General features: G+C 37.9%; 1 protein-coding gene and 1 long non-coding RNA gene across 3 annotated transcripts; one reads left to right on the top strand and one right to left on the bottom strand.

Moving 5' to 3' along the window:
• lpcat3 (lysophosphatidylcholine acyltransferase 3) lies at window positions 1-23801 on the bottom strand. Of its 2 annotated transcripts, none has more exons than XM_015038461.1 (13): window positions 23579-23801; window positions 19415-19522; window positions 15141-15250; window positions 13701-13794; window positions 13542-13579; window positions 10303-10481; window positions 10060-10168; window positions 9862-9948; window positions 8163-8326; window positions 5095-5242; window positions 3628-3783; window positions 1386-1529; window positions 1-1302 (listed from the first exon to the last, which is right to left on the bottom strand). In XM_015038461.1, the coding sequence occupies exons 1-12, from the start codon at window positions 23661-23663 to the stop codon at window positions 1410-1412; spliced, it is 1398 nt and encodes a 465-aa protein (XP_014893947.1). In that variant the 5' UTR covers window positions 23664-23801; the 3' UTR covers window positions 1-1302; window positions 1386-1409. The 2 variants fall into 2 exon arrangements, with proteins under 2 accessions (XP_014893947.1, XP_014893948.1); XM_015038462.1 differs by having other exon boundaries at window positions 15141-15247.
• Window positions 23626-23935, top strand: LOC106951132 (uncharacterized). The gene is made up of 2 exons (XR_001425755.1): window positions 23626-23716; window positions 23800-23935. It is a non-coding gene; the product is annotated as an uncharacterized LOC106951132 (long non-coding RNA).
• Window positions 23936-25387: the final 1452 nt, after the last annotated feature.

The raw sequence follows: 25387 nt of genomic DNA, 5'->3' as shown, positions 1-25387 counted from the left end.
TTGCTTAAAATGCAGCATTTTATTAAACATTACAAAAGTATATTTCAAATCACATCCACCTCTCACATCCCGACGTTTTTCGTTTTTGTACATTTGCTTCAGATAAGGCAAGAAACCCCAAGCCTCTTGAAATAGCAAGTCATCAATTAATAATCAGCATGTTCTGTATAAATATTACTGGAATCTGGGCCATTGCTACAGTGAGGTTTGTCCTCGAGTTTGTGAAAGGACGGCGGCGGCAGCAGCAGCAAATTTCACCCTTACCCAGAAATGTACACATTACAACGAGGCATTTGGGTTCTGATCTTTCACTCTGATTAATTACAGCCTGCTGTTAGAAACACCGGGGCAGGCTGTAGTGGAAATCATAGCCACCGCATGTTTAATAATATAAAAAACAAAAAACACAGCGTATGGCCCCTAATCACACAGATTGGAGTGGACAGAGGGACCAGCACCACTGAGTGTGATTCATTTTCACATTTGTGTATTTAAAAGTGAGGTTTAGCTGAAAGGCAGGCAAATTATGCATCTTATAGAAAAAACAAACAAAAAAAAAAAACGACGAAATGTTCATGTTCAAAAACTCCTAATATTTTTCAATTACAAATCAAATTAAATCCAGAACAAACATTCATTGAATCAAGGCCATTTAGAGTCAGGTTTTAGTTGTACAGTGTGTGATTTTACAGTGCTTGTATAACCACTAGCAGCCATTTGCAGAGAAAACAAGCCCATCATCGCCTCAGCCTTTCTGCAGAAACGTGTGCATGTTGTGTCATGACATCAGGAAGTGTTATGTATACATATATTTATATTCATATATAAATGGCGGCACTGTGCTTAAACCTTCTGTTTGGTTTTAGTGCTGCTGCTGCTGCTGAAAGCGGGCGCCAGACACGGGGCGACGAAACGACAAAAACACAGGAGCCTAAAAACAGAACCTGTGACTCATAAGTGCAATCCTGTGTCGACAGCATGAAAAGTCTCGTCGGTTCCACAAGTATTAAAAATTCCCACAAAGAAAGAAGAAAGTGATAACGACAAACAAGCAGGAAACTGTCCCTGATTGGTTCACAATTACCCCGTGTGGCACAATGGTAATTTCCTGTAAACATTTTCTCAAAATGTTTATAAAAACCACCCCTCCCACTTAAAAACACAAAAATATATAGAAATTTGTTTTTACATCAACATATATTCATATTTATATATTACTAAAGGCCTTACAATAGTTTGTGTTCTGCTCCCCAAACGCCACAGTTTCCTCCCAGGGTCGAGGAATTTCAGCCTTGAACGGACTTGGAAGGAAAACGGAGTTAGTTCACTCTGGATTAATTTTAAAAAAAAAAGCAGATTGAAAAGGTGAAAATGTGATCCCTCACCTTTCCAGGTGTCAGAACCAGGTTTCAGTCTTGTTTCTTCTCTCTCCGGTCCTTCTTAGGCACCAGAGTTATACGTAGGAATGGCAGAATTAAATAAGCCACGAGGAAGAACAGGTGACCACAGAAGTAGACGGAAGAATACACCTGAGAAACAAAACAAAGATACACTTTAAAGATGGGCCGAATGATCACATGAATTTGCTGATTCAAACTAAAACAAATCACATATTGTCTTCTTAACAGGTAACGAGTAAACAGACTTCTCTGTTGAAATGGTTTTTGAGAGAAAATGCTCAGTTAGAAAGAAGTTTAATTAATGTCGGACAAAGCAGGAAATGTTTAAGAAGCTACAAGAAAAAATGTATTTCTCAGAAACAAAGTCAAATTTCAGGTGTGGAAGTTGAACAGAATGCAACAAAAATGTTTCTCCCATCTGAACATTGGAGCTTTTAACTTCCATCGGTCATGGGAAATCCTGGATTTGTAAATGTTGGAAATTTCACAATCAGGGTACAAGACTGTAAACACAACCTGCTGATATTGACCTCATGATTATTAAAGCAAAAACAGTTTGAAATGTAATGTCCATAATCATGGCTTCAATGTTTTGAGTTGATAGTATAATCCTGTTATCTGTGGAGCCGCAGTTGTACTCAAAATAAAAGAAACCCATTACAGACACTGCAGCTCCAGATTTAAATCAAATTTGTTATCAATCTGCAAAAAGTGAGAAAAACTGAATATCAATTTTACTTCCTTAAAAAAAATTATATTCAAGATAAATTGTAGCTTTCTGGTGAATTATCGAACAATATTTAGTTGGAAAAAGACCATTTCTTTAAACTGCTTCACATCTGTGTGGTGTGGAGTCGACCGGGCTGCACAACCTGTGAGCAGGACAACTGGATTATATTCACCAGTTCCTGTGGATTTCTCGGTTTAGTCTCTGAAACATCTTTAATGTCACCACAAATAGTTTCCACTGGAATAAGGCTGAGGAATTGGACTGGCGGCTCCATAACATTAATCTTTTTTACTGGTGTCTTTGGGATCTTTATCTGGCTGAAATATCTCTAAATGTGTTTTGGGTTTATGAGTAAAACACATTTAATATAAAGCAACGTGATCTTCATGTCGCTTTCAGCAGAGCGTTCCAGGTGTGACCTCAATTGGTGTGAGTCAGTTAACCAATCAGAAGAGTCCACATCCATGACATCATCAGAGGTTTTCCTCATTGTTTAAAGAGGCAGTGATCATTCGCCGTGTAAACTTCTGATTTCAAAGCCATTAATGAATTAATCTTTGACGTATTTTCTCTCTCGTTATTGTGGCAGTAGCAAATAGAAATCATGTTGGTAACTTTAACTAACCTAAAACAAAGAGATGTTTAACTTCAGACAGTAAGAAAAAAAAGTCTGTCTTTTTATTCGGTGTAGGTAAATTTCTGGTTTTGACTGTAAATAATTACCGCTTCCCTACAAACCTTTTATATTCCTCCTGTTTCTGCACTTTTTATAAATCCTTAAAGCTCCCTAGGAGAAACGGACAGCACGGCTTTGTGCAGCAGCATCTTTCTGTTTAATAAAGCACTTTATTGGCCCAGCAGGGGTTCTGACACCAAAGTGTGCCGGGTCCACTGCCAAACATAGTTTAGTTCAGCTCAACTAATGCAACAAAACAGTAAGCCATGGCAGACAAAGGCTTTGCGCCGTCTAATCAATTTGTTTCAAGCAGATTACAGAGAGATTTACTGTGAAAGCCTCCGACAGGAAACCACAGGGTTTTCTTATGGCAAAATCTTAAACTTGGAAGCTAATTACAGATTGTTTAACAACTTGATTTGCTTTCTCACCAGCTTCATGTGCATATTTTTTTAGTTTTTTCAGAGTAAAAAGAGAGAGGAAAAAAAGATAGAGCAACGTCTGGGCATCCAACCAACCGTCATAAAAGAGGAGAAAATAATTCAGAGGAAAATCCCGCTGCAGCGAGCTCACTATAAATTCACTAAAATGGGACCCTGTGCTGTATTTCAACACCTCACTGCTGTCTTAGCAACATATTCCTCCCAAGCTGAGCCCTTTGTGCTCTTATTTACAGTGCACCTCTGGAGTTTAAAGAACTGTTTTGCATAAGATACTCAAAGCGCTCCCTGAGCTGAAAATGGAAAACATAGGAGAGGTAAAAAAAGATCCCCAAGCAGATTTATCTTCTTAGAGGCGTAGCCTCGGGAGATGTGTGTTACCTTGAGCCATTTGTCATAGGTGAAAAGGCAGAATGGCACCAGAGGATACCCCATGAAGAGCCAGTGAATAAACTGCTGAACTATGTAGACGAAGGGGTAGAAGTGGCTGTTGGCCAGGCTTGTCAGCAGGGGACTGTCCAGCACGAGAGCCTGGGCCTGTGCACAAACACATATAACACATGAATGGCAATAAAAACACAGCAAAAATAAGATTTAATAAACTAATCCCACAATACTGAATCAATGTTTAAGTACTAGTAGAATGGCGTGCTTCTAATTAACAGTGTAAATCAATGTAAATAGTAATTTTAATGCAAAAAGAGACACATTTCTGACACCAGTGATTTACTATACTAGTGTGCAAAGGAATTGAGTCTTCTTAGGCTAAATACTTGAAATTTACAGCAATCCCCATGTGAAATCAGATGTTGCAGAACTGCAACATTTGTCACATTTTCAGCTGGTTTGCTTTCACACTGCACCATTTCAAACAAACCAAACTAATTGAACGAACTGTCCCTCCCTCCCCTGTGGTGGCGCTGTAGAGAGAACTACTGGAAGAACCAAGACGAAAACCTCAGAAGAATACCAGCACAACTTCCTTCTTCACAAAATATACACAAAAATGGAGTAGCGTCAGATTTCAGTGGCTGTAGGATTTCTTCTATGTCTTTGGTAAAAAAAACTACGAGTCATTTCTCCCTTTAGCGTTAGACACAAGTGTTTGTTTTGGTTGTATTTACCCAGAATGCCTTCTGCTCTACTCCACTTCCTTCTTTAGTAGAGGTGTCTGGTCAACATATGCATTCAAAATGCACCAGAGTTCACTTCAACCGAACAGCGACCGAGGTTTTTAAGCAGACCAGAGTTTGGGTTTTGGTCCGCAGCAGAGTTTGATTACACATTCACACCTCTACAAACGAACCAGACTTCCTAGACAAATGACCGATAAAAAAGAACCAAACTGGGCTGGTGTGAATGCATCCTCAGTTGTCAAGTCCCTTAAATCTGATCAGAGGTGCAGCAGAAGCCTGTTGAAGGCTGCAAAAAACATGTGGTAGAGGCGCAACCTGGTAATGTAATTTTCACCAAAATGCAGGTTATCTACTGTTAATATTTAAGTCTGTACTTGTTAAATTGAATTAGTTTAAAGAAAAATCACTAAAATATTCAAATGTGCCATTCGACTCTGCAACTGTCCTGGTTTAAAGAAATAATTAAAAGTGAGTTAGCAAAACATTGTTTTTTCAGATTTGACTCTTCTTTTGTCCTCTACTTGTCTTCTTTCCTCACGTTTTAATCACAATTTGATGCCACAGTCAGATGTTTGACAGAAAATTAGCAAAAAAGTCTTGAAATCTGATCTACCGACCAAGATTAATTTGAAATATTACATGGCTGCTTGAAAAAATTGGGACTATCTATAAACTTTTGTTTTCTCTTAACTGTTCTGTGTGGAAAACGAACCTGCCGCTCTACAGTGATGATGAAAAACTCCATGGAGAAGCACAGGATGTATCCAGAGTGAAGGCCGTGCCAAATGGTTAAGAAGAGCAGCGTGGCCACATGAGACAAGGTCTTATTTCCCAGGAACTTCAACCGCTTGAACACATGTCTGAAAAGAGGAAAAAGCCACAGTCACAAATCACCTTTTTGGCCATAAAAGCAGCCAGAAACACCTCAGCTGTCACAGCGGCTTGAACGAACTCACCGGCAAGTCGTTGTTGCATAGCAACTGAGTTCATTAGTACATTTGAACTTTACATTTTCTAAGAAAGCATCAAGCGTAGATATATATGAAAGATGTCAAGTTCACACATTGTGTTCTGTGTGAGCGCTGATGGCAGGCTTCTGCACTGGCTGACGGCCTGACAAATGAGTGCAGGAAGTGCTGCTGCTTACAGACTCGGACGAGCCTCAGTGGGCTTCAGACAAGCTGCCCGTTAGATGGTTAATGGTCTAAACTCTACAAGAAACTTGTTTCAGATAGTTTCAGATCAGTCATGTTTGCTTCTACATCTGAGAGAAACATGATGACATATTGGAAGATCATCATAAATCTGTGCAGATGGAAGCTACAAAGCTAAACAACGTGTTAAACTAATAAGATAAAAACAAAATATGATGCCAAACGCTGTTTTTAAAATACTTACTGAGTTATAAGATGGTTATAAAGAAAACTAATTGTTTGAAAATGTTTGTGACAAAAGAAAAATAATAATCAGGATTACTTGGTGACACATTTCCAGATTTATTTTGATTTATAAACATGACCTGGTTCCAATTACTGATTTATAAATTTATCTTATGATTTTTTAATTCATAAATGAAACTAGGAGTCGATATTGAACTGTTAGCATGTCATGATGGTCTTCAGTCAGAAGCTTGTTTAGATTCACTGAGAGACTGGCTGCTGCTGGAGATGCTTCCTGCTGATGATCACCATGGATGAAGACTCTCTGAAGACACTCGGCTGATTTATGACAACATTTAATCTCCCTTTGGGAAAAATTACTGAATCTGAATAAACATTCCTCAAACTGATGAAAGCTAATAAGAAACTGGATCTTATTTCCGCTCATTCTCGCAATCTGCTTTGCCAGGATTTTTGCCAACAAACCTCGTCTTTGCTTCAGAAATCTATAAATCAAAAATATAAATGAAAAAAATAAGATATCGATGTTTGAAGGTTTAGCTTCATGTGGCTTTCTGCTTTTGCACATGGAAACAGTTCATCATGCTAATGAATATTGATAAAATTCTGTTTTTTTGTTGTACTTTCTGTTAAAGTGGAGCAATGATACAACAGAAAACTTTGTTTTTAAAATCAAAATGTGAGTGAAATTATTTCTATATTTCAAAGTGATATGTACAATTTTGACCCTTGGTGTATTAAACTGACACCAATATTGGTATTTAGTTAAAGGCCACTGAGCAACTTGCAGAGAAAACACACATTCTTGTAGCCCTCATCTAGCTTCTGGCTTATTTCCAGCCTTATATTTGATTATTATTCTTATAGGTAACAGTGGACTTCACAGACATTACTTCAGGCAGAAACCCAATCTTTAGAAATAGTTTATACATTTTAAATTCAGTTGAGGCCGGGCCCATTTCTGAAAGTTGAAGTTCGCCTTGTTTATCTTTTCCAAAAGCAGTTTGATGCGTGTTTGGGAACAGCGTCCCACTGGAACAGCAAGCTGCACCAAAGTTATGCTTATCTGGTCCAAATTGTCGACTCAAATGAAAGGAAGTTGGTTTGAAAGAAACAACCTGGAGTAATGCCACAGTATGCGTAACGTCAACATGGACTGCAGCCAAGAAAGAACCACCTTCTCCAGTGGTAAAACATTCAGGATTCATAAAGGCTTCCAGCTGCTGCAGATTGATTTATTACAAAAAAGGAAGCAACTTTACCTCACATAACTGACTGGACTGCACCAACAGGAAGAAGATTCAGAACAGACATCAAAACTGGCTTAGGAGGAGTGAACTCTGTTATTAACCTTTTAGAAAATGGTGGAATATCCCTGAAACTACAATTTCTGATAAGTAAAGTGGCCACAAATTCAGACTGAAATGCCAGTAAGTTGCTGCAAAAAGACTGGCTTCTCTGCATTTGCTATGGAATAGTTAACCTAAAAATGTATTGGGTGTATGTATACCTGTACATCTTATGCTGTTTGTGAATGAATTAGGAAAAAACACTAAATTCTAATTTGCAAACTCAATTATGTTTTTTTTTGTAAATAATCCATACAGAATAGAAGAACAGGTCAAATGCATCACTAATAGAGAAAAAGCATAATATGGCATCAATGCAGATGAAAAGTGTGTGCAAACTTCACTCTGGTGTCAAATATTATGAACCTTTTTAACATTCTGAGCGACAACAGAGGCGACACGAAGGCATTCGATCTAAACTATTGAGGCGCTGGGAGCAGAAATTCAAAATTGGTTCACATGACTCTATTAATAGGCATTTGTGGGTTAAATAATTAGATCATCCATGTGTCAAGTATGCTCTGCGTTCACTAAAGGCAAATCATCACCTACATTTCATCCCCTTCATATTTTCAGTTTTACTGTTTCACAGCCAACCCTCCTCTGCTCCGTTTTCTGCTTCGTAAGCAGTCTGAAGAGCGGAAAACGAAAGAGTAAGCAAAAGTTGTTATAGCATCCAGCGGAAATGGACCGTGTAATAAACCATAAGCTCGATAAATAAATTGCTTTGTTTGCTGAGGTCTTCATTGAACTGGGTCAGGTGCTGGAGGAATTTAATGTGCACAACTTGAGCTGGAAATTGTCAATGATTCCTTTTGACCTGGATGCCTACTTCCTTCTTGTTATTATTCCACAAAGTGTGGATTCTGATTGTACGCCAGTTCTCTCTCTCGGGAAAGGAAAGCCATAAATGGATAACTAATTGAACCGTTTCCACTACTGCTTCGCTGATAGCTCATTAATTTTTAACTTTTACAACGCCGCTTCACTTTAGCTTAGGGAGCATTACAGATGTTAGAAACCCCACTGACCTCGCAGCCCAGGCGTTTGTGTTGATGTTGAAAGATGCTATTGTTCCTCCAAAAAGGGGCGTCGTCTCAAAGAGCCACACCTTCATATTGGCACAGGCGTCCCATTGATGTTTACCATTGACTACGCCGTTGTAGCCAAGACCAGCTAATATACAAACACCCTCCTAAGACAAATAAAACCCAAAAACACAAGGCATTTGTTCAAACAATAGAACCTTCTTAGTTTGATGTAGCTTCATCATACATGACATTTAAATTAATTTAATGTTTCTGCAGAACAGCAGCTGTAAGAAGGCAAGAACAGATTAGACTAAGTAATAAAAACTCAGGTTTGCTTTGGCTGAAATACCACAGAGCTGATGTGACTGATGTAGAAGAACAACGTGAATCTTTTTAACAAATCCTGAGTAAAATGAGCTCTGATGGGAAAAACCTTTTCTAAGAAACAATAAGGATCATGGGAAAATAAATATTTCATTTTAATTCATCACCTTTCTCTACAGCCACACACTGTGACAGACCATTGATAAACTACGCTCTTTCATTTATTAATTTCATTTCACAACCAATCAGAACGCATCAATGCGTTCCTCAGGGTTGGATACTAACTACTTACATTTACTCAATTGCACTTACTTTGGTTTTTTAAATGTACCTTTCGGAGTATTTTTACTACGCTATACTTTTTGCTTTTACTTGAGTCATTTCATTATGAAGTATCGCTAATTTTTGGGTAATCTACCCACCTCTGGTATTTCCTATTCCCAAAATGCAACTCTGGTTTAATGATAATTAAACTAGAGTTGTTTTTCTATCGTAGCTGGTCTCGTCTTTTGCCTTTTCTCAGTGGAGGCTGCTTGGCTTAACGGGAGGCCTGCAGTTTGAGCTGAGTCCATCTCTGCAGATTGCTTCAGGTCAGCCTGTGGCTCTTTACTCTGTCTTTTAAAAAGCTACTTGTATCTCCACCGCATCATCGCCTCCTCAAGGCATCTTCATGGCGAAACTTCACTTTAATCTCATAAAGGATTTTCATGTCTTGTGCAGTCACAGTAAAGAGCAGAGGTGGGCAAAAAATGGTACTTAAATGAAAGTAGCACTACTTCAACATATTTTTACTCAAGTAAAAGTAAAAAGTAGCCATCCAAGAAGTTATTCAAGCAAGAGTAAAAAAGTATTTGGTAAAAAGTCTTCTCAACTACTGAGTAGCTAATTAAATTATCAATTCTTTAATATTAAAAAAGTACATTGTCAGACAGATCAAAATATGAAGCCAAGTGGAAATTTGGGGATTTTAAGAGCAAAAACAACAGTAATTCACATAAATAACAAAAAATATCAAAATAAGACAAAAGAAAATTTTCCCAAATCAGTTTCTGCCAAAATATAACTTATGAATCTTTAACAAAAACTGCATGTGTGTGTCATTTCCTGCTGCTTTTTTGGTTAAAACATGTTTCTTCTTCAGTCGGTGGGTAGAAAAGACAGAAATTTTACTCAGGAGTATCGATACCTCATAATAAAAATACTCAAGCAGAAGTAAAAATATTCCTAAAAGTAATTTAAAAAAAAAAGTTACTCAAGAAAATGTAACTACCCAGCTCGCCTTTTTAATAAAAAAAGAAAAGAAAAGAAAAACAGGATGTGAAGAGCATTTATGCAACACATTTGGCCCAGTTGAGATAATAAAGAAACGACTTACCGCTATAACCCAACAGCTGACGTATTTATACAGCATAAATTTGCCCCAAAGCAGAATAAAAACACAGCGGTACCAGAAAGGCTGAGCCTGCAGGAAGGAAATAGTTTTTATTTTAGAAAGCTTGAATAGAAAATAAACAACATAAATGTTTTATCTTATATCCGTGTTAAAACTGCACATCATGACTCATGTTCTCACCTCGTACTCATCTGTCAAAAGGTAGGTGTCTGGAAAAGAAGGACTAAATATTGCATACATCGCCAGGCAGAGAAAGCCCAGAGCAAACCTCTTCAGAGCTGGAACAACACTGAAACAGATATTAAGAGAGAAAGGTTAACTCAAGGGCTGTGTCTCTGCTTTGTCTTTTTAACCAGAGATCTAATTAAGATGGTCTCTCTGCTCATTTTTCTCCGGATCGCTCGTGGTTTTCCCCTCTCGTACCTGTTGGGAGGCTTTCCAGGGCAGTCGGTGAGCTCCCTCGACACCAGCTTCTGGTAGTTGCGCATCGTGAACTGGGGGCCCACCAGGAACCCGCCGTAGAAGTAGGAAAACCCAAAGACCTCGAGCAGCGTGGGAACTGACGGCAGAGCGGCTTTCGCCTGATCGGCGCTCAACTGCGACTGGGTTTACAACACATGGGAAACAAGGAATAGATATCAGTAGAAATAAAAAAATAAATAAAAAAGAAAAACAACTGCAGACAAATGTTGGACGACGTGGCTGAAAAATGCATCATGGGTAACTTCACATCAATTGATATCAATAATTATTGATGAGTTTTTTGTTTTAAATATCTGAAATCCTGAAACTGGTGGAGTGACCGTTCCCCACAGTTTCCACCGCAGGGCGTTGTTTTTCATTTCTAAGTTATCAGGCGCAGCAGAGAAACCTGAAACTGCTGCTGCGCCAGTTACCCAACAGACTGTTGCTAGGTAACCACAAGTTACTCTGCAGGTTGTTGCCGAGCATTTCTGGATCAGTTAAATGGATATCCTAACAGATGCATCATCTACTGATATTGATCACGCCTCTATCGCGGAACATATTGTTATCGATTTGTACTGCTGACCTAAGAAGAAAAGACCATCCACCTAAGCTCGATTCTCTCATTAATCAGAGAAAAAGCCAAGAAATTCACAGTAACTCTTGGGAAAAGCTGCAGAGATCCATAACTCAGTTGGAAGAATTTGTCAACAGGAAAACTATTATTCTCTAAAAAATATGGCCTTTATGGAAGGATGGCAAGAAAAACGCCACAAGATATCCTGTTCACACTTTGTTACAAGCTATGTAAGGGAAACAACAAACGGCGAAAAGCTTGCTCTACTCAGATGAGAACAAAATGTACGTTTGTGGTGAACACTGTGTGCACATTACCCTGCAAACACGTTATCTGTGGCAAAAAATGGTGGCAGAGGCATCATACTGTGGCCATGCTATTCTATAGGAGGGACAAGGAAGTTGAGGGCAAGATGAGTGTGTAGAGAGATACTGAAAGAAAATCTGCAACATCCTACAAAACACTTGAAACTGGGACAGAGGTTCACTGTCCAGCAGGAAAACGACCATAAGGAATATCCACGTGTTTTCCTGCTGTTGCAACAGTCCAGATCTAAATCCATCTATAAAAATGTATGTACACAGATGCCCTCCATCCGGACTGACTGAGCTTGCAAAGAGTGATGAGAAAAAGAAAAAAATTCAGTCTCTAAAGGCTAAAAGGCTGTAATTGAAGTGAAAGCTGGGTCAACAAATAATTAACTCAGGGCTGAAGGCTAGAAACAAATGCAAAACGTGCATTTAGTTTTTGTTTCCAAAACTAAATACAGAAAAATAAATCAAAATCAACATTATTCTGTGTAGGTCTAAAATCCCAAATGAATCCATTTAAATGTTTGGTTGTAAGAAAATATGAAAAGGTTCAAGGAGATGTTTCAGCTGGGAACGTTTCAGTGGTCCTGGGATGATTATTAAAAACTAAGAAAATCAGTATTCAGATTAAACTCATTTATAGACACAAGTGAAAAAAAACAGAACAAAAACATGCAATTAGGATTCAGTAAGTGTGACTCAACAAAAACCAATAAATGTGTGACAACAGAAATTGTCACACATTTATTTTCTCTGCTGGAAATGAACAGAACCTTCCACAGCAAGTAAACAAAGTAAAAGTTATCAATAAGAGTGCATAAAAAAATGAAATAAATGAATTCAGGGAGAAATAACAGCAGATAATTGTGACTGGAGCTACATGATGATAAAACATTTGTTCTTTTTCACCTGTACTGCGGTGTGTTACTAAAAGGGAAGTGTTGTGGTTTGTTTAGAATAAAGGATCATCAGACCAGCTCCTCCCTAAACAAAAGCCCTTTTGTTTCCATGGCCTGGATTGCAGACCGTCCTGTTTTTAGAGATCAGGGGTGATATACGTCTCTAGCTGTCCCAGACAGCGACTCATTTAGGATTAAACAGTTTTAGGAAAATATTTGAGATACTACAGATGAAAATTGCGATAAACTTTTATCAATCCTTATTTTGTCACACCGTGTTTCTGTCCCTCTCCATGAGCTTGGCATTAAAGAAACAGTCCTGGTGTGATCATTAAGGAAGGTTAAAGTTCATCCCATTGGGTTATTATATAATATTAGAATACACAGTGCGGTTGTGATATTGTACACACTGATAATACAACAACAATTCAATATATTGTGCATCTCCGGTCTAATTTGTCTGTTGCTATCGCTGAATGACTGACTGGAGAGAATAAAAGCCTCATGCTCTCCTGTACATCTACTTATTTATTTCTGCTTAATTTATGAATTTGAATAGTCTTCAAAAAGTCTATTTTTCAATAGAAATGCACAGTAAATTGAATTGGGCAACAGCACAACAGCGAAGGACAGCTGGGATGAAATATTCAGTAGGATAATATATGATCATTTCCACCAATACATCTAGGCTTTTGGATTCGCTTTCACTGCTCTAAACACCGACATGTGATAGATGTAAGTGAATGAGTTGCTAAAGCTCATAAAAGGTGGTGATCATAATTGATATCATCAGTGCGACATTCAGCTGTGCTATCGCAATTAGACATTTTTTTTGCAGCCCTAAGTTTTTAGCAGAAAAAGTTTCTGATGCAGATCCTCCAGGCCTGAATGTTTTAGATGTTTTCCACACCTGATTTCAACTGATGGCTGATTAACAAGATTCTGTTGAATGCAATCAGGTGTGTTAAATCAGGGAAACATCTAAAACATGCAGGGCAGTGTGCCTGGAGGAGCAGGGTTGATCTAATACAAGAGTGTTTAGTCCTCAAGAGAAAGTTTAGACAAGCTCGCTGACATGGCAGGAAGGTAATTCAGCCTCTTGAATCAGGTGTTTGAGGACTGGAGTTGTAGAGTCCTGATATAGAGTAAATACTGCCATAATAATTCACACATAAAGCCCTGCAGCTGCACAGTATAACTTTTTATACTCTTTATTTTTAGTTTAGACAAACCGCCAGACATTATTCTTTGCTGAAAACTCCTTCCCTTTGATTTTTTCTAAGATTAATACAAAGAAAAACAGGAAGCTACGAGAAGATAAGAATGAGAGCAAATGAAGTGCAACACAGTGAACCCATTGGATGGATAATATAGTAACCAAATGTAAGCAAAACAGACGAGCCAACTCACTGGTTCTTTGCCGCCATCATAGAAATCAAATGCCAAACCTGTGAACCAAACAAAAGCAGAAACTGTGAGCGACAACTCGACTTATACTCGTCATGAAAAAATAAATGAATCGAGTTACTGGTTTTATGATTGAAGTAGAATCGGCTGTGATCGACTCACCGATGAGTTTCAGTGTAAGGACACAATGAGGCATCGTCCACTTGATGTCGTACTCCTCTGTTGCTGTGTAGTAGTATCCTGCCAGCAGGTACAGCTGCAGGAACACAAACAGAATATGAAGTGATTCAGTCGCTGTAAGCATCGTTAGATTACAAGGCAAGCTGTGGTCGTCCTCCATTTTTCAGCAATGATCCAACATAGCTGAGACCGAATGGATCTTCAGCAAAGATTCAAGTTGTATTAAGTCCTGCTAGCATGCTAACTACCTAAGCTGTGTATGTCTGAGCAGACATTGCACATCTCCAATCTGCAAGAGACCAGCTCTGAAGACTGGAGTTGTAAGATTTTATATTTTAGCATAAAATTAATGGAAACAATTTGGTCATCAACAGCTTCTAAAATCTGGTAAATGACCTGAAATGAAGGACAGAAGCTCCCAAATAGCCACGGGCCATTAAAGCCAAAGCTTTAATTCCTCCAATCAGGTCGGAGAAAGAGCCGGAAACACTGGAGATCTGTATTAAACACACTGGTACTGTCCCTCCCCCACCTGCTGCTGCATGCTCCCTGTCAGCGTGTTATCATAGGAGTGATCCGACGCGACTTTTTAATTTCTGATACGATGTCGATATTGCAGTTCTGAGTATTGGACGATACTGATGTTGACAGTATTCACACAAACATCCTTTTATTGCTTACTTTGTCGTTTGGTCTGTTAGAAAGGACTTGATCAAGTGATTATTACTTATTAATAACAGTCATCAATAATAGGAATGAGAACAACTGACCCAAGAGCTTCTGGATAGATTTTAGATGCAGGTTGATATAAAAGATACTCTTTTTTTTTTTTTTTAGCTCGGATTGATATCCGATATTAATATTGGATCAGGGCACACCTATATTCTTATAGATGATGACGTTACAAGAGCATCGCCTATTTAACTGATATCATAAAAGTCAAAACATCTTTCTGTGGTTTCCAATCCATCCCCATGAGCCAATTTCATCAAAAGCATTTTAATGGCAAAATTAAGCATTTAAATCCTGTGAAAGACGAGAGAGTCATTTTAATTTTACCTGCTGCATTTGGCTTAATTTTTAGATTTCTACAGCACTGGTATTCATCATTTATTGCTCAGGTTCATCTCACTTTTAAGAGCCTCTGAAGAGAAGATGATTATTATATTATGCTAATTCATAAAATCAAAATGCTCCTAATAAAGACGGAAAAGAGAAGCTCAAATGATCCCTGGCATAAAGGGGCAGCGTGATTTTTGCCTGTTTAAATCTGAATTAAAGGTTAAAGCCATAACAGACCGAAAGGTGGTAAAATATATTGTAGAAAAGAAAATGCAAATACCCAACAGTCCGTTTTTAGAAACATGTAGCCTGGTGGGTGGACACATTAACCGGGGCACATAAAGATGAGGGAACGCTCACCATTTGAAATGTAAAACTGCTCAGGACGCCCGTTACCGTTCTCCCCATGAGCCTCAGCATCAGAAACTGGACGAAGACGCATACTGCGGAGTGATACAGCTGGGAGCCTGGGAGGAAGGCGGACAGAAGGGGGAGATGAAGGTGAGTGCAGCCGAGCGTGACCTGTTGGACTCAAAACGTCAATAGCGCTTTTCTTTACACATTTTGGCATCGGCCGAGACGGAGAAAGGCAAAGACATAAAACATAAAACGAATATAAGAGTAGTTTTCAAAAGGAGGAAGATAAAAGCTACAGACCTGCTGTAAAGTCCAAGCGAAGCCACAAAAGAAAGAAAAGGGAGAAATCAATGTTTTGCTGTTAGAAGTAACTCTAAATGGCACTTGACCACAATGGAGCCCAGGCTCTCATTATTTTACTTTGGTAGAAGCTGATTTGTTATTGCTTCAGAAGTTTTGCTTGTCTAATCTCAGGTGCAAATAAAGTTACACCCAGTTTCAGTCCTTGTGTCTTACAAGTCAGGACTTGATTAAAAACAAGCTGTTTTTTAATCGGTTGTAAAATTATTTAAATCAAACTCATCACTAGGCAGCAAACGTCAGCAGAAATATCCTGAGGTCGTTTTCTCTATGACTTTGTGGAGGAAATCTGGTCCACTCTTCTTTGCAGCTTCAGCTCTTTATCAACATTTTCTTCGGCATTGCTCTGTTACAGGTGTGGCACCTCTAAACTTTTGCCATTTGCAGCCATTTTGCCCTAGATTTCCTACCGTGTTTGGGTTCATTGCCGTGTTGACGACCCAATTTCTTCCAAGTTTCAGTGACTGCAAGACGTGTGGCTCCAAAGAAGTAAAAGAAGCCTAAACCATCACTGTGTTTGAAGAGTTTGAGCTAAAAATCAATGTTTAGTCTTAACAAACAGCAACGTTTGGACGTCTCTACGTCGGCCCATTGAGTCCATGTATAGATCCAATACAGTATATTATATTCTACTCTGTTGGTGTAATGCGTCTAAAAAACATTTTCTCATAACTTTGAGGTTCGTTAACATTAACAAACCAAAGCAACACTGCCAGGACCGTTTTAGAGCGCTTGGCATTGCCGCCTGGGAGCCTTTGAAAACAAGTCAGACTTGTTCAATGGGAAAACCCTTGAGGTTTTTCCTCGTTTCTTTCAGCTTTACAGGGTGATTTTACTAGGACGTCCACATCTAGCAGTCTGGACTTCAACTTGTTTGGGAATGGGTTTATAAGCATTCCCAGACTGACGGACGATAAGAGTACCTTCAGTAGGGTCATTGCTCATGTCCTTCCACTCTGGTGTTGTGTTAAAACACATCAGGAAACAGGCAGAAGTCCCTTGTTTTTAAATAAGCTAATGAAGTGAATGTTATTGGCTGCACCTGGTTGATACTTTCACACCTAAAATCACAAGTGAAAGGAAAGAATGTATTTCAAACACAGCTTTTCCATTGTTTTTACTGAAGTGTGCCATTATTTTGGCACACTTGACTTTAGATAAATAGTAGTTTAAATAATTTTAGAACCTGAAAAAGTGTCCCAAAATAATTAAATGAGCAAACCAATTGGTTTAAAAACAAAACATGCTTGGATAGTTGTCAACTAAACTAGGCTAACTCGTTAAAATTATTAGTTATTTCCTCTACTAACAATAATTATCATCTTAATAGCTAAATGAAACACATGTTTAAGCCACATCCTGCATTCATCTGTTTATCTACTTCAGATCTGAACTAAACACAAAGTTTTCATTAGTTAGACCGACTTCTTAAGTATTTACAGCATTTTATCTAATTTTTTTTTTTTTAAAGGGAACAAGTCTGCACCAGCAAGCATGGCGTGAATATTTAGATGCACATTCCTTGTGGTCAAACATGCTGGCAAAGTCAAAGAGAACCAAATGCACTTCCCCAGAAGTGACTAAGCAGAAGTTGATGATTCATCCAAATGTAAAACAGAGACTGATCTGTAGATGCACAGATAAATGTCAGACTTCACCAAGCCAACAGATTCAGACCTAAAGCTTGATGTCGGATTTTGTCTCAGTCGAGAGAAGATTTCATGTCTCTGTCAAGAAACATGTATGAAGTATCTGGCTGTTTTCTGCTTAAAAATTATTCACTTTAAAATAAGGTATTTAAATAAAGTGTCCTTCCATATAAGCTCTTATAAATCCACATACAAATCATGGGTCTTTTTGTACTTACTGCAAAAGTCTTTGCCTAATCCCACATAATTCTACCTCACAAATTTCTACACGTAGAAAAAGCTGAGATTTGTCTCTAGACCTGATGTCGACCTTTTCATTGAACTCTTCCAACATAATTTAACTACGTTTATGTTATTATTCATCAAAACATCATTTATTTATATACTATGTATTTATTTATGTTTATTCTATTTGTAGAAATGCACACACTTTTTAAGTATGACAGGAGTACTTTCAAGTAAAAAAAGTTATTTGCTTCTGCAAAATAATTTGCCAAACTTAACTTCAGGCTTAATTGTTTGAAAATGGTATTGTCATTTTAAACTAATCTTTAAATAATCTTTAGTTTTATAGGACAGCCTCACATTGTGGATCCACAAACAGAAATTGAAAGAAGATGAAATCAGCAGATTGTGAAATCTGCTAAGAGCAGTTCTCATTTTTTTAAATATTTAAACGTTTACATCTTTCAGAAAGGAAATGACCGGTTTAAAGAAGTACAGGATGGTTTAAAAAGCGAATGTAATGAAATAACTATCGCATATATGCATGGATGAATGTTAGCCATTTCATTTATTTTGAGCAGTATTTGCCTCCTTTGCCACAATTTTAGTACATTTTGAGGCCTGCAGCCTTCTGAACGAGCTGTTCTTCAACATTTCAACCATGCTGGGAAACTTTTCTTAAGTTATTTCAAGATTTTCTCATTTCCTTCAAGTATGTTGAAGAAATTCAGTGGTGAAGAAACAGAGGGGAGAAGAGGAGGTTAGCAAGCTAAAAAGGAAGTAAATTATCTACAAATCAAGATTATGTGTTAGTAGACATTAGATGTAAAGAAAGCCTTTCCATCAGTGACAAACACATTAAACTTGTTTTCATTCCAATAAGCCTTAGAGAGAGACTTCCTACAAAATAAATGCTTAAACAGTTTCAAAAACATGAGGATATACTGGAATAAAACTGTTAGATGTGGACTAGTTTAAGCCTCTGTGGTTCAGATGTGTGAAATGCTTTAAACGACTTCCTTTTCTATTGTGTTTTTTCTCACACGAAACATTTTAGAAGACATAAAAAAAATATTTAACTCCTGTAGATGTATTTAGTGGGGCAAAAGCCACAAAAAAACTCACATAACACCTAGTTTTCCAATGACCTGGTTAACACAAAGGTCACCTGGATTTATTTTAACGTGTAAGGCTGTAAGCTGTAAAAAAAATAAAATAAAAAAAGAAAAGAAAGAGTCAATCTGTGAGTGCCATTTTTCCAGGAAAACGTCTAACTTCATAATCTGGTAGTTATTGAGTATTAGGATGTGTTTTTGATTGTCTGCAATAAAAATTTAAATATAAAACAGACAAACCAAACCACCAATAGCATGCCAACTGAAAGGAAGGTTAGCAACTAACACAACATTTCAAAATGTACAAGGAGAGGGATCTTGCACATCATCCAGCGTCCTCGGGCCTGTCTTTGCCTCACCTCACAGATTTTCTACCTGATTATTTCTGGGAACCGAGATGGTTCTGTGGTGATTAGAACAGAGATTTTCTAAAAGGCCCAGGGTGAGCCAGCTTTAGGTTTCTGGCAGAGAGCACTTGGTTTTTATTTAAAATATTATTTCATAAAATCTCATAATGCCATCTCATCTAGCAAGATTCCCAGAAAATCAGGGCACAGCATCATACATTCCCCACTGTGCTTAATTAGAAAATATCAGCTGGCTTTCCACATATTTATCCTTTGTTCAGTACCAAACACACCTGCAGCATTTGTTGCCAAAAAATACAAAGTTAAAGTATTAAGTTTAACAAACACCAGATGTTTTTGTTTGTGATGGTAGGACAGAAAAGTTTTTTACTTGGCACTCTTTAATGCAGATCTCCAGCAGTGAACTTTGGAGATTATCTAAAGTCATAACTGTGCACAAACTAAATGCTGTTTTTTTTCTACGTGCAAATGTTTTAAATTTCACCCCATTGCAGATGCAAATCAAACAGTTTTACTGTGAAAATCTTTGCAACGGTTGTACATTTTCCTCTCCATCTCACCAAAGTTGAATGCTGCTAGCGCCAAGCCAGAACAAATGTGGAACAAGTGGACAACTGTGGCGGGCTGGTAGAAAAGGAACCAACGATACACCAGGGCGAAGGGATACCCTGCAGGAGGAAGAGATACAGAAGAAATATATTAGTGCATGTCTCCGGCTGAGCCAAGTGAGCCACAGTTCACTACCGATATCAACAGCAGAGACCTTGTGGTGAAGGGAGTTGCACGTACACACAATGAAGCCTGTGAAAATCATTTGAGAGAATGTGCGGTGTGTTGTAGACAGACGGATTAGCGCTCTGTGATCAAGGTAAAGTTTGTTTTTCACGAAACATGGTCTATTTGAAGCGGTATGTAAACGCAATCAGGGAATGCAGGCTGGTTTGATAACAAGGGAGCCATCAAATTCAGTCACATTTAAATCCCCAAACAGTGAATAAATTCACCTGATTGGGTCTAGCGCAATCCAAAGTTCATGTGATAAGCAAACATAAAGTTGAGCGCTACAGGAAACCTCCAAGAAGTCGGAATATCAAGATTTATATGAGGAACATACTTAAGTAAAAGCGGATTCAAACCAAATCATCTGACTATATTTAGAGAAATGGTTTTGTAAGCTTTGTGAAAGAGGGAAAAAAAACTGAACCAGTCATTTCTTTCTTATGAAAATGTCATAAAAGGTTTCATTTTGTAGCTTTGTAAATCAAAGACAGCAGTGCTATAAAAAGTCTTTCCCCTCCTTACAGATTCAGACCTTTTCCCCATTTTAGTCACACAATAATGTTTCAAATCAAATAACACCAGACTAGTGTTGCATGATTTAAGGAAGCAAGGAAATTGGACCCTGTTAAACTGGTTGATCTGCAGAATGTATGGCAACTGTCAGAAGTCCCTTACAAGTTTCCATTGTGATTCAACATATTGATTAGCTCTTTATCAAAGATAACTTTAGGTAAACAAAAATAGTTTTCAAATGATGACTGTACTTGCAGAAAAAGAACATGCAGTATACTAAAAGATCTCAAAGAGCAAAGCTTTACTTTCAAAGCCATTTCTAAGCGAACCAAGTGAGAGGCATTATTCACAAATTGAGAAAAACAGAGGAGTGGTTCGCCTCCCAACATCAATACAAGAGTGCATCCCCGACTCATCCAGGAGGAAAGGAGCCAAGAACATCTACAGCACTACAGACCGGACTTCCTCAGAGTTCCTGATTCACTGGGGAAAATGGCAACCATTAGAGACTTCCTGAGTGAAAATCACTGTTGAGCAAAAGAGCACGTTACATTTGAATACCCAAACGTTGGGGGCAAATATCCTCTGACCAGATTAAACAAAGGTGAACTTGTTAGAAGGGGTTTGTCTACAACTGGAGGAGAATTAACAACATTTCAGACAGCTCTACAAGGTGGTGGTAATACGATGGTCTGGAGCAGCTTTGCTTCTTCAACGCATCAACGACAAGCAGTAAGACTGCAAGGCTGGCTGCAATCAAAGCATGCAGGATGACAATGCTAAAAAACCGGAAAGTCCACCTCTGACTGTCTCAAATTAAACAGAAGGGAGTATCCTAGTCTAGTCCTGTCATAACAGCAAATTTTGCTGGATAATAAACTGTCCCGGTAATTATTGTGATAAACGATGATGAGGTTTGGAGACTATTTTCAAATAATATATTTGTAATGGCAAAATAATACAAGTTCGCCCTGACACAGATCAAGAAACTTTCATTTTGTTCCAGCGTCTCAAAACACTGGATCTGAAAGATATTTTGACTATCCAAAATAAAAGACAAAAACCTAAAACAATAAATAAAATGGAAATAAAACCCACCTATAACTGAAACTATAAATAAAATAGATTATGATGTCCCAAAATGGCGCTTCAGTAAATCTTAATCATCTGAATGGAAATTATTGCTCCTGAAGGAAAACTAAGCCAGGCTGATGGTATCAACCAACTCACTCACTCTTTGGTTACCTAGCAACAGCCTCCTATGTGCATGGTAACTGCTTAAAAATAAAAAACCATGTGGAGTGAATAAAACAGGGAGGGTCACATCACCGGCTAGGCAATATTTCTGATATTTTAAAACAAAAAAAACTAATCAATAATTATCAATATCGACTGATATCTTTTCCAGCCATATCGTCCATTTCCAAATCATTTTAATTTACCACGTGGTTAATTGCTTATTGAGAAAGCCCAAGTCTGGAATTAAATCCGACTGGAATCGATAATGCTCAAAAATCTACCAATATGGTCGTATTAGAAGAATCCTGAAAAGAAGAGTGAGCCACATTTCCTTCAGAGCAATGTGACGGACTCATTGACAGTTACCACAAATACTTGATCGCACTTATCAATAATTATTTTCAATTAATAAATTAAGTCATCGTTTAAAAACTGCATTTTCTCAGGTTACTTTTGTCTCATATTAACATTTTTTTTTATATTTAAATGTGTGAAGTGTAAAATAATATGCAAGGGTGGGGGCAACTAAAAGAGCACTAAGTAAAAGGAACCCCTGAAAATTAATGATACTAGTGCAAGACAGTCACTACAGGTTGGCTGTATTATGCAACAAACCTTTAGCAACATGCAGTAAGAGGATGACTCGAGAGGATAACGCAACCGAAGTCTAATCTGAATGGCCATGTTCAGACTACGTAGTATTATTGGAAGGAGTCCAGAGGAAATCAGACGTGTACATGTGCTGGAGCAAAGTTCACAGGGGCCAGCTCTCTGAGGTGCAAACATTTGTAACCCATTTTGGAGAGGTTACTCTGTGTCATGCTGCATACACAAAACTGAACCGTTTCACAACTCGACGTCAAAACGAGTGCTAAAACCCTGGAGGTGTGTCTGGGTTTTTATAACCAACTGACGTGTCCTGCTGTTCCTGCACACATAAATAGCCATACTAGTACACCGACACACAGATGTCACATCCAAATCAGGGCTTCCTGTTAAACCTATAATAAACCTGCAGGTCCGATGGTAAGGCCAAAGATAAAGTGTGCTTTAAAAAGAAGTCAGAATGAATGGTCTACCTGTAACCACCTAAGAGTTTATTATATTTTTGTATTATTATTGTGCTGAATGTATGTGGCCACAAATGACTAAATAGGATTTGATTTCACTGTGTTTTTTCAAGTCCAAAGTCAGAGCAGGTCTGAACTGCTTAAAGTACTACTGCGTAGTTTAATGACTGCCATATCACTGTGCTTGATTGGTAAAACCTCCCTGACCTACATCACATTGAGAATATACCTTATATTGTCAAGAAGATGATGACTAGACAGTACAGACAAACCGAATGCCACTGTTAAAGCAATCTTCTTTTAACACCTCAGCAGAGTTGCAGGCTGACTGCACCCATGCCATGCTGCACTGATGAAGAAATGCATGACATTCATTCAAGCCAAGCCAAGTGTACCTACTTCTCAGTAGGCTTGCATTTCTGCATTAAGACCTTCTCTAGTTAATTTCAAGTAATAGCGTTTTCTGAGAAACGTAATCTTGGGTTTTCCTTAAAAATTAACCAGAGTAAACACTTGAAAAGCTTCACTCTTTGTTTTCCCTTTTTTTAATTGAATTACTTTTACACAATGACTTTTTCTTTATAGTCTAACCTATTAAAATAAGAAATCATTTTGAGCAGTTTTTTAAACATTGAATTTAGTTTGAATTGTGGCACTTCTTGACCTTCAGACCTCTTTCAAACTGAGAAATGAGGTCTTGAAAGGCACATATTGGCAGCTAGCACACAGGTCCTTTCACCTCCACCTCCATCTGCACCACCGCAACATGAGCCCACTCACAGTTCAACCAAAGTGTGGTCAATTAGTTTCTAAAGTCTGCAACTACACCTTTTACTCAATCAACCATCACACATGCCTGTAGTTAGATTTTGTAGGAAAACCTTTGAATATTTTAAGTCCTAGCCTCCTAGATATTTAGATTGCACTATGAGAACGGGTGTGTTAATTTTTAAATAATATTATTAATTTAGTCACACACGTAAAAGGCTGTTTTGCAGTTGAGTGGCTGAGTTAGCTGACACCAACAGTTACAGAAAACACAGGCAGCAGTTAGATGCTGTCACCGGACCGCTGTCAGTCCTCCCGGCTAACACACCGACACCTTCATCAGGCCAAACTCACCGACTAAAACCGATAAGATGAGGCGAATCGCTGGCTCCGGCGAACCTAAAGACTCCGACAGTTTCTCCAGCAAGGGAGCCGCCATCTTTCTTGTGGGCGGAATCCTATCTTATGCGACGAGTCAGTCAACTTTGGAGGGTGCGCTTTTTTAACAGCTCAACCCCATATCCACGCTTTAACGGCTCGACCTCCTTTAACTGTCAGGTTTTCTCCTCCTACAGGTCCTCCTCTGATGTCTTCATCATTATTATATCAGGAATTATTTTTTCTGAATCCCGTTTCTTATAGTTTTTGCTACGAAATAACCAAATGTGGGCAGTAAGCCTGTCTGACCGTGAAGCAAGCAAAAAAGAAAAACTATGTTTATTGAAAACAGACGAGGGAATGTTGTGCCTAGTCTGCCCCCATGTGGCCAGTAGAAGATACAACAAGTATGGACACTGAAATAAAACGTTATAAAACATACAAAATCCCGTCATTTCTATCGGTAATATGATTTTAAAACAGTATTTACTATAGAAGAAGCGCTTATATCCACAAAAAAAAATGTGGATACACATATTTTTAAGCAAAAGGTATCTAAGCCTTCAGGATATGAATAATACCGGCTGGATGGTGATTGGCTGTTGAAATAGCATGAGAAAGAGGAGGGACCTTTCCTCCATAAGTTACTCGAGTTCATATTTGTTTTTTGTAAGGTTAAGACAGATATCTGTCATAATTTGTGTCTCTTCCTCGCGGTAATTAGGTGTTTAAGCCAAATGTTTGCATATATCAATCAAGTTTATTTGCAGTTCAAAGATATTTACATCATAAAAACACAAAAAAGCAGTCATAAAAGACTTCACACTGTAAACCTGTAAACATTACATTTTGTCAAAATCAAAATGGTGGTCAATGTTTATATAAAAAAACACAACCCTTTTTTGCCTCATTAACTGATTATAGATGTACTCTGTTTTAAGTCAGTTTAGTAACAAAATAAACTGATTAAATGTGCAAAAAAAAAAAAAAGATTTTTTTTAATTTCCATAAGTTCTGGGCAAAATGTTTTATTCTTGTACAAATCTAAAGTAGTTTGCAGACATTTTGGCATAATCTTCTGTAAGAAGTTATTCACTGGGTCAGGTTTTTCTGTCACACTGCAGTCTGGCTCTGCCCACAATTATTTTTTTATTAAGGGATTGAAATTAAAACCTTGTGATTGTTGCTCCTGCACTTCAGCTTTGTTGTTCTTTAACCACTTTGTAACTGGGTTTACTGCTTCAATATTTCCACATGATTTTTTTTTCCCCATAATGCCATCTATTCTGGAAAGTACACAAACTGTACGCATCAAAACCTCCACAAAACATGGCGTTTAATATAATGGATATTATTTCAGCGACCCATAATTCATGTTAGCAAAAATGAAATTGTCTGAGATAAATTGCAAACCATAAATCTGAATTTTTCTGTTGATTTAATTAAATTTTACAACAATACTTTGACATTAACAAATTATGGGGGCTTCTCATTATGAGAAACCTGCTAGACAAATATCTTAAGAGCAAAGATTCCTGTACTAGCCAACGGGTCTAGACACTATTTATAAACGAGACACACACTCTTGCTTACGGTGCAAATTATCAGCTTACTAAATTTAGCAAAACACCATATTCTCCTTGATACAATGTCATTCAATATGACAAAGTAACTGTACATCTATGATAAACATAATTAAAAGCCAGTCCAGATGCATCGTAACACGATTTTCTTTGTAGCGCAATGCATCCTGGGTAAGAAACAAACAGCCGGAATCTACTGTCC

This window comes from Poecilia latipinna, unplaced genomic scaffold (assembly GCF_001443285.1).
Source record: "Poecilia latipinna isolate Pla-1442-1.1 unplaced genomic scaffold, P_latipinna-1.0 Scaffold442, whole genome shotgun sequence".
NCBI lineage: Eukaryota > Metazoa > Chordata > Actinopteri > Cyprinodontiformes > Poeciliidae > Poecilia > Poecilia latipinna.
The sequence above is the reverse complement of the archived record's forward strand: the minus strand, read 5'-3'. Positions and strand labels throughout refer to the sequence as shown.

What these genes read in the sequence shown, in the direction of transcription:
- lpcat3 (XM_015038461.1), bottom strand. Translation starts at nt 23,663, where the DNA reads ATGGCGGCTCCCTTGCTGGAGAAACTGTCGGAGTCTTTAGGTTCGCCG. An exon ending in CCTGGAAAGCCTCCCAACAG is followed by an intron (nt 10,169 to 10,302) that starts GTACGAGAGGGG and finishes TATCTGTTTCAG; the next exon opens with TGTTGTTCCAGCTCTGAAGA. An exon ending in TCAGCTGTTGGGTTATAGCG is followed by an intron (nt 8,327 to 9,861) that starts GTAAGTCGTTTC and finishes TATTTGTCTTAG; the next exon opens with GAGGGTGTTTGTATATTAGC.